The 14,549-nt window shown below is 31.0% G+C and overlaps 3 protein-coding genes across 3 annotated transcripts; 2 read left to right on the top strand and 1 right to left on the bottom strand.

Moving 5' to 3' along the window:
* Positions 1-1,349: 1,349 nt before the first annotated feature.
* LOC136088352 (uncharacterized) lies at positions 1,350-2,474 on the top strand. The gene has a single exon (XM_065812050.1). It carries the CDS (start codon positions 1,350-1,352, stop codon positions 2,472-2,474), a length of 1,125 nt encoding a protein of 374 aa, XP_065668122.1.
* A 6,174-nt stretch (positions 2,475-8,648) lies between these two features.
* Positions 8,649-11,688, bottom strand: LOC136089011 (ARL14 effector protein-like). The gene is made up of 3 exons (XM_065814446.1): positions 11,630-11,688; positions 11,256-11,514; positions 8,649-11,073 (listed from the first exon to the last, which is right to left on the bottom strand). The coding sequence occupies exons 1-3, from the start codon at positions 11,651-11,653 to the stop codon at positions 10,790-10,792; spliced, it is 567 nt and encodes a 188-aa protein (XP_065670518.1). The 5' UTR covers positions 11,654-11,688; the 3' UTR covers positions 8,649-10,789.
* A 1,476-nt stretch (positions 11,689-13,164) lies between these two features.
* Positions 13,165-14,549, top strand: LOC136088351 (uncharacterized). Its single transcript, XM_065812049.1, has 2 exons — positions 13,165-14,496; positions 14,538-14,549. Exons 1-2 carry the CDS (start codon positions 13,165-13,167, stop codon positions 14,547-14,549), a joined length of 1,344 nt encoding a protein of 447 aa, XP_065668121.1.

The following is a 14,549-nucleotide window of genomic DNA, read 5'->3' as shown; positions in this document are numbered from 1 at the left end:
AAAATCTTGAATGCTTAAAAATTAAGCTATGAATGAGCCGGGTTTTTTATTTAGCTTTTTTTTAAACTAATTATTTTTTTCGCGCTTTAATGGCTCTTTTTTTTGCGCTTTAACGACTTCACTTGAGGATATTTTTTTATTAACAACGTGAAACTATTATTAAAGCTGTTTTATAATTTGTTTTATCATTTTTATTGATTTTGATATTAAGGAATTATTTATAGGAGCTTACACCTTAAGTTTGTTGTTTTTTAGCCTTATTTTGCATAATTTTTTAATTTTTATGTAAACTACATTTTCGTTTTATATCATTTAATCATTTTTATTTACATCTTTTTGCATACTTTTTTCAATTTCAGATCCCAAAATGAAACGTGTTCAGTTAAGTGATGCACAAAAGAGAAAACAAGCTAAAGAAAAAGAGCACACTATTTCTGTTGTGAAAGCTACGAGCAGAAAATTAACAAGTTATTTAGTTTTAGATCAGCAACAGGCAAAAAAGGATTTTACTGACACTATCAGCCCTCTTGATAAGTCTACTATAGGCTGTTCTGCAAATCCAGACACTGCAATAGAGCTTGATAATGAAATTTGTTGTAAGTGTAATTCTCTTCAATCTGTTGAAGATGATGATAAAGATGTAGATAATAAAGATAAAAATGATAAAATTAATCAAGCAATAGATCCAGGACTGTGGATTGACTTTTCCGCTTATGATGTGGCTTACTGGGTTGACTGTGGGCCTACTAACTGTCAGCATCATTTTGTTCCCTTTGATAAATCTTGCCGTATTTATGCTGGAGGAAAAATAACAAGACATTGTTCCCAAAAACTTTTCTATGGCACAAAAGCGAATGGCGAGCAGTACAGGAGAGAGTGGTTATTGTATTCACCATCCACGGGATCTGTGTACTGCTTTGTTTGTAAACTTTTTGCATCTACAGGTTCCACCAATTTTGCTGATAAAAATGAGTTCAGTGACTGGAAAAATAACATTTATGTTGATAATCACGAACAAAGCGCTACTCATAAAAACTGCATGTTAGTATACCTAACTCGTCGACAAGGCTCCGGTGTACACAAAAGCTAGAAGAGCAAATAAATGAAGAGTATAGTTACTGGGAACATGTTTTGAGTAGAGCAATAGCGGTTATTTGCACTATGGTCTGGCTTTCAGAGGAACAAATGAAAAATTTGGATCTTTACAAAATGGAAATTATTTAGGGCTGCTAGAGTTGGTCAGTTAGTTTGATCCATTTTTAGCATCACACATTGCGAAATATGAAAATTCTGGAAAGGGAAATCCTTCTTATTTATCTAAAACTATATGTGAAGAACTGATTGAAATTATGTCCAAAAAAGTCCGTGAAGTAATTGTAGATGAAGTAAAGGCTTCCGGTTATTTCAGCTTGTCAGTAGGCTCAACACCCGATATTTCATATATAGATCAGTTAAGCGTTGTTCTTCGATATGTAGCAGATGGAGAGCCCATTGAACGCTTTTTGACTTTCTTGGAGTTGCAAAATCACACTGGTGAAGGTATGGCGAAGCAAGTGCTGCAGTACTTACGTAAATTTTGCAATATTGATTTTTCGAAATGCAGAGGTCAATCCTACGATAATGCAGCTAATATGTCCGGGTGCTACATAGTAATGCAAAAAAAAATTATAGAGGAAAATAAGTTTGCTATATGCATACCCTGTGCTGTCCATTCACTAAATCTTGTAGGCAGAAGTGCCGTTGACTCCTGTTTAGAAGCAGTAAACTTCTTCAATACAGTGCAACTGAACTATACTTTTTTCTCAGCTTCAACCAACAGATGGAAGATTCTGAAAGAATGCCTTGTGAATGAAACGCTGGTAAAGTCTCTTTCCGATACCAGATGGGATGCACATGCTATTGCAACTGACGCTATCCTAAAGTCTTATCCTCAGATTTTAAAAGCATTAGAGAAACACCAGAAGAGAAGCAGAAAACATTGCAAAGAAGATGCAAGAATTAGAATTTGCTTTCGTGTTTTTTTTTGGAAAGAGATATTACAGCATTTTCACAGGGTTAGTCAGGCTCTCCAAAAAGAGCATGTGAGCTTAAAAACGTGTGCTGATTTGTATTTTTTACTAGCAGATCACTTGCATAAATCTAGGAATGAATTTGAAAGATTTGAAAAAGCTGCAAAAATAATGACACCAGGTGTAGATTATAAGTCAACTTTGACCCGTAATCGTAAACGAAAGACAGTGTTCAATGATGGTGATACCCCTGAAGTATCTCTGAATGCCAGAAACAAATTTCTTATATCTGCATTCTACGCCATTGTTGACAAACTTGAGACAGAAATGAGTAGACGAAGACAAGTATATAATGATGTAGCAGTTCGCTTTTCTTGTTTGGTCTATGGATCATTATCACAAACATCTCAGTGTTGTGTAGAACTAATAAATGCTTATCCCAAAGATCTGAATAATAGTTTATAAACTGAACTACAACAATTTCATTCATATATTCAACACAAGTTTCCAGCTGCATTAGAATCGGAAAACAACACGTTCAATCATGGAGAATTATACCAAGTAATAGTTAGAGACAATATTGAGTGTGCCCTTCCAAATGTTGAAATCGCCTTCCGCATATTTTTAACATTAATGGTTACTAACTGTTCAACTGAGCGTTCTTTTTCTCAATTGAAACGTACAAAAAATCCAAGTAGATCAACAATGAAACAAAAAAGGCGCGATCCTTGTCTCTGCTTGTGATTGAGGCAGATAAGTTGCGCAAAATTAACTTTGACGATATACTCAAAGACTTTGGTAGATCTAGTAAAAAAAACTTTAAAATGTAAATGACAATATCTTTTTGATTTTTTCATTTAATAAAAAATACAGTTTGTCTATTATTATTTCAAAATTTTTTCGCTATTAATTTTAATACAGAAATACTTTATTGTAGGTTTTATATGAGCGATAGTAGTACAAACTACAAACATATTTGTTAACAACTGTTTTCTTTGCATAATATTGAACATACCAGCGGTCACAGTCAACGAAAAATCAGGGGCCCCCGGCAGAAGGAGGCACCGATGTGGGTTTGTGCCTTGGGCACTAAAAAGGCCTAATCCGGCCCTGAGTAGAACCATTTCACCGGAATCATTTCACTAAATGAATCACTATGTTATGTTTTTGTACAATTAAATATTTTTTATATGCTTTGTAAACAGATGGAAAAATTTTTTTTTTTTTTTAGTTTGATGACTTTTATGTGAATAACGTTACACTTACACTATAAATTGGAATGGAATAATCTAAAACAAAATCAACTAATAGATTTTTTTAATCGAGTTTTAGATATAAAATATTAAATTTTAATGTTTTAAAGTTTACTTGTTTAATTTAAACAAGTTTAAACATTTCATTAAAAAAAAATTATTTATAAAATAGACCTTAGAAATTAATTTAAGAAATTAAAACTTATTCTAGATTTACAAAAATAGGTTTAATAACAAAGTAAATTTTTATAACGCAGTAAACATTTAGTTATTGCAAGTACAGTAAAATTGTTGCAGTTTATAACTTATTGCAGTAATCATTCCTATACATATATAATGTATTACTTTTCATTATTATACATATATATTATATATCATGATATGTGATAATATATTATATTATCATATACCATGATGTATAGTAATAATACATGTATAATAATGATTACTGCAACAAGTAAAGAGCAACAACAACTTATACAGCAGGAAGCAGTATTATAATTTTAAGTAAAGCTTGCAAGGCGTCTACTGCTTAGTGTGCTAAAATGCATTTACAAAACTGAACAAACTTAAAAAACTTTACTTTATCGTAAGTTGATATGTAAGTTGATAACTATTTTACAAATTAATAAATAATGTTAACTTTTGAACAAGTGTTTAACTCTTTTAATAATTATAATGTATACTAAATGAAGAAAACGAGCGTTTTATTTCAATAAACACACTTGACAAAATATTCTGTGATCAATGCAAATGGAATGTTCCGTCAATTTAGTTAAATGGGCTGGCCTAAATGGGATCCATTTAGAACCCGTGTCATGTAACGCATGCCCAGGTTAAAAACCACGTCGTGCCCATTTGGATATGTTGGCTGGGTGTGAATGAAATTTTACAGAACAAACTAAATAAAAAAGCGTTTAGCATTACCACAGATGAATGGACATCCAGTAAAAACCGCCGGTATATAAACGTTATCATTCATAGAAATGACAACAATAATTGAAATCTTGGATTAATTATTGGATTCACGGATCTGCACCTGCTGAGGTATGAGCAGAACTAATTTAAAAGAAGTCAAATATTGTCTGCATAACATTAGACGTAGCTGCCGTTAATAGTACAAAAACATAACATAGTGATTCATTTAGTGAAATGATTCCGGTGAAATGGTTCCACTCAGGGCCGGATTAGGCCTTTTTAGATCGGTAAAGTTACCTAACAAAAGCCATCAGTTATATATCATACATCGCGCTTATAATCGGCAATAATAAAATTACTTTATAATATTAGTACAACATAAGTACAAAATATTAATGAATGTGATGCTAATGTAATACTTAATGTTGATTTTGATTCAGATTATCCGGAAATTGAACTTGAAAACTTTGAGTTAATCCATGAAGCGACTGAGACTACCCATCTTATTCTACAAAACGCAAAAGTAAACTCTTTAGTTACAAAAATTAAGAAAGTTGTAAGAATTTTCAGAAAATCACCAACCAAGAATGATAAGCTACTGCAAAAATACTTTTGAGAAACTGTGGGAAAAGAACTTGTTCTAAATTTAGATTGTAAAACTAGATGGAGTAGTTTATTAAAATTGCTGGAAAGATTTTTAAAACTAAAAGATACTGTTCTAAAAATTCTGATAGATTCAAAAATGGACATAAACTTTAAGGAAAGCGAAATATAATTACTTTCAAATATAAATATAATACCAAGTTTGTACCATATTAAGTTAACCGTTGAAACCACTGAAAAGGTAAATTTTATATGTAGCTGATCTAACATTAAAATTTATGCTAGATAGGTTCAGTAACCAAAACACTTTTTAACCATTGAGAGAAAAGAAATATTTTTTTAGACGTTTTACGGCCTTTTACCGCACTTTTGACCATTTTAGATGATTTTGTCCGTACTAAGGATAAGGGATCGTCCGTAAACTACGTAACGCAAACTCTCACAGTTTTCCTTCGCAGTGTCTTAATTTAAATATAAAATCAAAATAGCCCATTAAGTTTAATAAAAATTGCCGCGTAAAAGAGCCTTATATCTCCTACTTCTGTTTTTAAAATATATTTTGCGTTGCGTAATTTATGGACGATCCCTAAAGAGAAACTCCGTAACCTTAAATTACGAAATATTTTAGTATACTTCAACAACTTATTTAAATATTTCACTTTATCGGGAGGAGAAATTATGTATTCATTATATATACACGCATAAAATTTCGAGTTAGAGATTTTTATATATTTGTATTTGCTTTATTAGAACTAAAAAACTGCATGCATTTAAAGAAGTGCTTTCAAATAACGTATTTATTAAAGATACTTCTGAAAGTTAGTTTCCAATATCATTAGGATTTATGATTTAAGAACTTATCTTGTGTATTGAATATTTTTAAGTTTATTTTGTTACATTGTTATTTTACGTATTGAATATTTTAAAGCTCATTTGTGTTCGTTTATATAATACATAAAAGTAACACTAAACAGTATTTCAATTTATAAAAAAATGTTATGAAATTTGTGTAAATGAATAAAATAAAAGAGCCAAATTATAAATTTAATCTAAATTTTAATTTTGACAGTACATTAAGTTTACAGTATATTATTTATGGGAGATACTATATAGAAATATATTAGAGTATATATAGAGTACGTTATTTATATGAGATATTATACAGAAATGCTTTAATAAACACAGTTATTTTAAAATAAACACAGTTATTTTAAACAATAAATCTAAACTGCTATCTCTTTATCGTCTGCAGAAGCATGTTGCTTGTCTTATCAATGATAAAGATTGATTTGCTCATGCCAAATCATTATTATTTCAAATGAAAAATCCTAATATTTATCAGCTGAATATTTTAAATATATTTTGTTTTATGTACTAATGTAAAACCAACGCATCCTTGTTTTTTTTCATAATCTATATAGCTTAAAAGATAAAATAAATATAACTTAAGAAATGATAATCTAATTCGGCAACCTTTCTCTCTAACTAATTTTGGAAAGTCATGTATTTCATTTCGAGGAGCTTTTCTTTGGAACAGAATAGTTTTTGAAAATTTTTGATTTATCCCATGAATAGAATTATCTTTCATTCAAGAAAAGTTCCGCGTTCTTATTTTATATGTAACAAAATTTGTAATTTTTTATTTATATGCATTCTTCTTTCATTTATAATATTGTAATAGTTATTATATAGAAAAAAAAGAACAAAAAAAAAAAAAAAAAATTATTTATCTTTTTAAGACATATTTTTATATTTTTAAATTCTTCTGAAAATGAATATGAAGCTTATTACATAAGTTAATATATAATAGTATATCTGATCCACATCTTTCGTGTTTATGAAAACAGTACTTTTTAAAATGTTTTTGAATTTATATATAAAAGTATCACGAATTTCTTTATACCAATTTTATTTATATATTCTTACGTAATTTATGTTCTCGCTAATTATTACTACGACATTGTTTTGTTTTTTTATTTTATATTTCATGTTAATTAGGGGTCGTCCATAAAGTACGTACGCTCATAAGGGAGAGGGGGGAGGTCTTCAAAAAGCGTACAAAAGCGTATGGGGGGGGGGGGGGAGGGTTCAATTTAAAAGTACGAACTTCGATTTTCTAATTTATCACAATTAACCAGCTAATCAGTAGAAAAGTTACATTCTGACTAAAGACTCTAGTTTGCCAACATAAAAAGATGTATGGTATATGGAGTAGAGGGTATAGTTTCCCTTATGCACACACATGTATGGGCGCCCTCAGAATTTTTTGATGTTCCAGATAGGACACTTTCACACATCGTGCAAACTTCTAACTTAAGTTTATTTATACCTATGCCAAATGAGAAGGCCTTGCAAAATATCAGGATGGTGGAAGCCTGTGAACAAAGAGTCCTAAAACTCTTGCCCTCCCCTGCCCATACATGAGGGCACTAAAAAGGTCATAACTTTTGTAGTTTACAATGTTTTTCTACAAAAATTAAATCTGTCGATAAATATAAAATAAGTTTTAGATGCTAAAGTTGAAAATTTTGCTACATATTTCCCTAACGTTTGGGCAGGGAAGGGGGGAGGCAAACGTTTTAGGGCTTTTTGTTCCCAGGCCTCCGCCATCCTAAATTTTTGCAAGGCCACCTCATTTGGTATATAAACAAACTTAAATTTGGAGTTTGCACGTTGTGTGAAGGTGTTCTATCTGGAACATCAAAAAATCCTGCGGGGGCCCATGCACACATGCCACCCCTTATATACTGGCCCTCAGTAAGGCCTATTTTTTGAGTCGACAAAAAACAGGTTTTAGCAGGGCCGTGGTTGATGGGTCGGAATCCCCCCCAAAAACGTGTCATTAGCGTCTCATAATCTTCCAGATTTGACCGCTAGGTTTTGCTAAATTATAAAGCTTCTTAAATTAGCAAAAGAGCACAAAATTTGCTGTTTCTCCCTCCCCTTTCCAATTAAGGGGTATAGGTAGACAACCCTCGGCACTGGGTTTCAAATTTCAAAATTTTTGGCGTACGTACTTTATGGACGACCCCTTACTTAATATTCACGAGCGGTTTTCGATAAGACTTCAGGTCTTATCAGGTTTTTTGCGAGTCTCCGCGTTCTTTTTTTGTTTTTATTTTTATACCTGTATATTCTGTTATATTTTATTTTATTGTATAACGATTTTTATCTTACCTATCTTATTATATAAATTTATTGAATATTTAAGAAAAGAACAAAAAAAGAAGTATACATGTCATATATACATAGTACAAAACACCTAAGTTTTTTTTGTTCTTCTTTTTTTTTTGTTTACATTTTTGTAGTTGTTTACAAAAACAAACAAACAAGGCTTCTGAAAAAAGATTATAATGATTTTATCGTCAGAACCTGGGCAATTCCACATCAAATCACCCAGTCCATTGAACCATGTGTCTTCCTTTTGTGTTATATTTTGACACATTATTCCTAATTATATAAAAAATATTGCATACAAAATTTCAGCTAAAAAAGTTTAGCGGTTGACAAGATATTGCAATTTTAATACTGACCTGGTTTCCCAAAATGACCCGGTTTTCATAACACTTTGAAAAAACATTTTCCTTAAATTAATAAGAAATAAAAATGGCAAAAACATGAAAATGAACATATATAATGTTTTTTTGATGCTGAATTCAATAAATGTACTTAAAATGCTCAAATATAAGAAGAACATGCATAAAAATTAATAAAACAACTAGTTTCTATAAACCAACTTTATGGCCCAATATCTCAAAACACTCCTATCAAAAAAAATTTTTTTTTGCTGTTAATATTTTCAGCTGTTTATAATCTTACTAGGCACAAAAAATCTAACTGGAAAAACAACTAAAACATACGGAACTTTAATTTCAAAGATGTATTACTTTTTCAAGAAATTCCCAAAACATATTTGTAAATAAAATAAAGTTAATCGTAATTTAAAAAGTTACTTAAATATACAAGATTTGTAAAGGTATCAAAGATGAAAGTTATTTTGACTGTGTTTGTAATAGTTTACAATGTTGCTCCCATTTTACTTGTACTTCCTCTATTTCAGCATTTTCAAACACATAGTTTCTACCAGAACTAGAGCAAGCTTGTGGAACAGATAGTTTTTTTAATATGTTGATGTTTGGAATAAAACAGTAGTCGTCTCTTTCAGGCCAGTTAAAACAGATCGATGGACCATTTGGATGAAGAAACTTAACTTTAGCATCAACTTCTTCTAAGTTGGTTTTAGTTATAATGCCGATCCACCACTTATCATCACAGACTACAGCGACATAACAACCTAAAGTGACAGTATCAAGTTGAGATATGTCTTGTTTCTTTTTAAGATTGTGGATTATTGTATAATTAGTCTCTGTACTACACCTCTTTGCCCCAACCTTGTTATCTCCAAGATGTATAAATTGATGAAAGCTACGAGTACCAGGTAGAGTTGTTACACCAGTGTACCTTTCTTTTTGCTCTTCACGTTGCAATTGTAAGTCCAATCCCTTTATGTAAATGAAGTTAACAACTTTGATTTTATCAATACAAAATTCATACATAGCTTCTGATGTGAGAACTTGGTTTCTGTACGGTCGTTTTAAACTTTCTTATGCTGTTAATCTTTTTACAGTACCACCAATCCCATCGCATGGTGGCTTTCCGTGGGACGTGGCAAAAAAGTTCCATTCAATTTTAAGGCAAAATTCGCTCTCTAGTTGACATAGATTGTAAAAGCTTTTACAATTTTTGTACTGTCCTGCGCAACCATCAGTGAATAAATGTAATTTGGACAGATTGGAAAATTTTATTTTTAATATTGGTATGATTAGTTGGAATATTTTGTACACATAAGTTACATCATGTATAATGTCATCTGATATAAAACAGTAAGAAATATGTTTCAGTTCACCTTTATCGTCTTTATAGTATATGACTAATGGATGTAAAGAACATTGTTGGGTGTTCCAATGATAGCTCTGTATTTCATCTTGGACAACAAAAGCATAATTTTCAGCAAAGTCGCCAATAATGATAATGTTTGATTGATCCGTATATTGTTTCAGTTGGTTAAAGTACTGTGATTGAGAGTGAGCAATAAAAGAATGAGCTTGTAGCTTTTCAAAACAAGATGCTAATAGTTCAACAAACGTTGGAACATCAGCTGTTAAACTTAATAGTGTTGCACGGTCAGTAGTTTGCCATTGCTTGTAGTGTCTCAAAATCATCTCAAAATCATCTTCGTATTCTCCAAAAATCTCATACAAATATTTGGTGAGGGGTTCTTTACCAGGACAATCATCACACTGTGCAAGCATGCATTCTTTGTTTTCTACTGAGCAAACGGTTTTTGAAAGTAAGTCCTTATACTTTAGTCCAATATTTAAAGCATCTACTTGCAATATGGCATTTTGGTGATAAGAACAAACACAAACAGAATGTGTACCACTTGCACCTGGCAAAATGCACCACTTTGGTCTAAGTGAAGCAAATTTTGAGTAACTTATTTGTATTTCTGGATTGTTTTCTTTGTATAATAAATATAGTTCCTTTAAATTACACAAAGCAGTTTTTTTTGTTTATGGACGTTCTTTTGAATGCTAACATAATCTTTTTTTCCAGGCATAGTTCTACATAAATGACTTGAATCATAAAAAAGTTTAACAGAATCTTCTATTTCTTTTTGTAAGACTTTCCCTTTATACAAAGGTGAGCCAACAATCCTTTTTTATTAAAAAGTTGTGTAGCCTTTTTTGCTTGGTATTCTGTAACTGCAAAGTTATTTTGTACTTCTAATATTGACCAACTTGGGGGTGCCAGTGTTAGAAGTTGAACAATAGTTCTTTTGTCAGAACATAGAATTTTTTCTTTTATCAAGCTCATAATTTCATCAAAGTTTTTAGCCTTCTTTTTAATGTCATTTGGTTCATAACACAGTTTTGAGGGAACATTGAATTGACTTTCAGTTTTTCTAGTAAGGTTACTTACCATTTTGTTGATGCGCGCAACTTTTCACTTTCCTTCTGAGAGTATATGTTTTGATGACTTTGAATGAGATTTTAGAGGAGATATATTAAAATTTTCAAGTTCTTCATTGATCTCCTGTCTTTTTGATTTGAATGATGATATTAGAAAATCTTCATCTTGTTTACCCTGATTTTGCTTCTCTTCTTTAAGATCTGCTTTTTTGGCAATCTTTTGCTTACAGGGTTTGCAAAGTTTCTTCCCAGGAGCAATATTTAAGCTACTTCTCATCATGTCTTGTGACTCATTTATCGTAACTACTCTAAGATTTTCTAAAAGTAATTGAATTGTATATATAACTGCATATAGCTTTATGTATTTTGTATATAGTATAATTGTATGTATAGTTGTATATAGCTTATCTGCACAATTGTTTAAAACATTGTTTATGTTTTGGAAAACACAAATTAAAAAAATATATATATTAAAATACTTAAATTCCACTTTTACTTACTTGTAGTTTTCTTTGTATGTTTTTTGAATGGATCACAGCATGCTTTCTGCCATATAGGATACATTTTCAAATAGTTTGTAGCATGTTTTTCGCATAATGTTGTTAAGTTTGATAGTTCAATGTTACAGCGTAATGATATAGCTATTTTTTCTTCGTTGCTTAAAGTTCCAATAACATCTTGTTGGCGTTTGCATGCATCTGATGTCATTAACCCAATAGAACACATCTTATAATAAACTACTTTGTATAAATGTATTTCCTAAAAAAAAGAGAATTCTCCTACTTAATTAAAAGAATTCTCCTACTTAAATAAAAGAATTTTCCTACTTAATTTTTAGTAAAAAAAAAAAAATTAATATAGAAATAATTCAAACCTTTTCAGAATCCCACTGTTGCATAATTTTTTACACTGATAGATATTGTTAATTTTCTTTATAGATATATTTATATATATATGTACAATTTATATATATATCAAATTGTTATTTGTTAAAATTTAAATAAAATTTACGAATGCTGTTTTTTAACTGAAATTTTTATAAACTAGTTATTATAAACTTTTACAAAAGTTGTCAAAATTTTAAAAACAAATGCACATCCATATCACACTAATTCAGTTTTTATATAAAACAAAACAGGATGTTTTTTTCAGTTGATAAGTTCAAATAACTAAGTTATCATATAATTAAGACTTCCTTAAATATAACAAAATTGTTTTGTTTTTTTAAGGAGTCTTTTAACTAAATATAATATTTTACAGAATTCTATTTGAAAGTTTTTTAAAATAGCTTATTGAAAATTTGATACATCTTTGAAATTAAAGTTCCGTATGTTTCAGTCGTTTTTCCAGTTAGATTTCTTGTGCCTAGTAAGATTATAAACAGCTGAAAATATTAACAGCAAAAAAAAAACTTTTTTGATGGGGGTGTTTTGAGATATTGGGCCCCAAAGTTGTTTTATAGAAACTAGTTGTTTTATTAATTTTTAAGCATGTTCCTTTTATATTTTAGCATTTTAAGTACATTTATTGAATTCAGCATCAAAAAAACATTATATATGTTTATTTTCATGTTTTTGCCATTTTTATTTCTTACTATTTTAAGAAAAATGTATTTTCAGAGTGTTATGAAAACCGGGTCATTTTAGGAAACCAGGTCAGTATTAAAATTGCAGTATCTTGTCAACCTCTCAACATTTTTAGCTAAAATTTTATATGTTAACTTTTCTTTTTAAGATGCAACAGCCAAAGAGGTTTTTAAAAAATTTGAAGACCCATGGTTCAAAATTTTCTAAATTTTGGGTGATTTGATGCGGAATTACCCACCTTTTAGAAGTTTTTTACATCAATACATAAACAAGACTAAAAATGACAACAAATCGTAATATAAATTGAAAATATAAATTAAACCAAGGACGTAAAATAAGATGGACGTTCAACGCATTGTTTAAAAAAAAAGATATGCGTGTTACGGAATTGTTTGGAGAACAATAGGAAAACAATAGGGAGAATTGCAAAATGTGGGAATATTTTTATTAGATTCGACGTCAAAAAAAGTAGGTCTCGACTATCCAATAAAATATCTTAAGATTGCGTAAAATATATTTTTTGAACAGTTAAACATAAAATGAATATGACAGATGAGGCAGGAGCTATTCTCACGTCTCGCACATGTCTTGGTACACCATCAATTTCAATATTTGTGTTTGTGAGTATGTCAGTTACAGTACCAATTTTCCAAACTGAAGTGCACTTTGCATCAGCGGGGCGAACATAAACTTTTTCTCCAATTCTATAAGTTTTCATAACTTGCCGTGAACTTTCCTGAGTTTCAGTGTTTTTCTCGTGAAAACGGAGGGAGAAGCTACAGTAACATTGATAATTGAAGGAAAAAAGCTCAAAACATCAGTAATGATTCTGAAAAGTGTTGTCAACGGTATTGATGCTATTATTGGTATGGATGTCATTAATCGCTATGGAAGAGTGCATTTGTACAATGGAAAAATTGAATTTGGTTTTGTTTCAATTCATGCAGAGAAACAAGCTGTTGGTATAAAGGACAAGGATTTTGATGCTTATTTTGATGGTACAAAGTGGACTGCTAAATATAAATGGAAACAAGGTCAACCACAACTGAGAAATTCTGTCGCGCAGTACAAGGTGAAACCCCAGTTGTTACATCAATTTAATGACGAGATGGACGTATGGGTAAAAAATGGCTGGTTGAAACCATGCAACAAAGAAGAAAAAAGTACAATAGGGATTGTCCCGTTAATGGCTGTTGAGCAGGAAAATAAAGGAAAGATACGACCTGTTCTGGATTTTCGCGAATTGAATCAGTATGTTAATTCACATAATGCCTCAAGTGATGCATGTGATGAAAAAGTTAGAAAATGGAGAACTGTTGGTGACAAATTTGCAACGCTTGATCTTAGATGCGCCTATATGCAAATACATATTGATCCGAGTTTGTGGGAGCATCAGAAGGTAGTCTACAAAGAAGAAAAATACTATCTTACACGTCTTGGTTTTGGGTTAAATTCTGCCCCAAAAATAATGTCTTCAGTCTTAGGCAGTGTGTTGAATCTTAATGCTGGTATTAGTGAAGCAACAGACCACTACATTGATGACATAATTGTCAATTTGGAAAAGACATCAGTTGAAAAGGTCGTAAATCATTTAGCGTGTTATGGATTGGTAACAAAAGAGCCGGTGCAATGTGATACTGCACGAGTGTTGGGTTTGCAACTGTTTAGAAATGAAAAAAAGGAGCTATGTTGGAAACGTGGAAACATCATTCCAAAGTCACAAAATATCAAAACTGAAAAAGTAACACGACGGAAACTTTTTTCAATATGTGGACACTTATTAGGTCACTATCCTGTTGGAGGGTGGCTTAGAATTGCCTGCAGTTTTATAAAACGTCATAGTCAAAGAAATACTTGGGATGATCTAATCGGAGATCAAGCTCAGTCATGGTTAATCGAAATATTGTGTCGATTAGAAGTTTGTGATTCTGTGAGAGGGAAATGGAATGCTAAAGGGATTCAAAATGGAGCAACATTGTGGTGTGATGCTAGCAGCATGGCAATAGGGGTTGCTATAGAATACGATGGCGTAATAATTGAGGATGCAGCCTGGCTTCGAAGTATAAATGATGTTATGCATATTAATATTGCTGAATTAGATGCTGTGGTGCGTGGGATAAACCTAGCTGCTAAGTGGGATATAAAGAATTTGTCGGTGTTCACTGATTCAGTAACAGTTCATGGATGGCTAAAAAGTATGCTGACTGA

Source organism: Hydra vulgaris, chromosome 12, assembly GCF_038396675.1.
Source record: "Hydra vulgaris chromosome 12, alternate assembly HydraT2T_AEP".
Lineage (NCBI taxonomy): Eukaryota > Metazoa > Cnidaria > Hydrozoa > Anthoathecata > Hydridae > Hydra > Hydra vulgaris.
The sequence above is the reverse complement of the archived record's forward strand: the minus strand, read 5'-3'. Positions and strand labels throughout refer to the sequence as shown.

Coding starts and splice junctions, on each gene's coding strand:
- LOC136088352 (XM_065812050.1), top strand. CDS start 1,350: ATGTCCAAAAAAGTCCGTGAAGTAATTGTAGATGAAGTAAAGGCTTCC.
- LOC136089011 (XM_065814446.1), bottom strand. CDS start 11,653: ATGCAACAGTGGGATTCTGAAAAG. Junction 11,515..11,629: donor AACAGTGGGATTCTGAAAAG/GTTTGAATTATT, acceptor TCTTTTTTTTAG/GAAATACATTTATACAAAGT. Junction 11,074..11,255: donor ACATACAAAGAAAACTACAA/GTAAGTAAAAGT, acceptor AATTACTTTTAG/AAAATCTTAGAGTAGTTACG.
- LOC136088351 (XM_065812049.1), top strand. CDS start 13,165: ATGATTCTGAAAAGTGTTGTCAACGGTATTGATGCTATTATTGGTATG.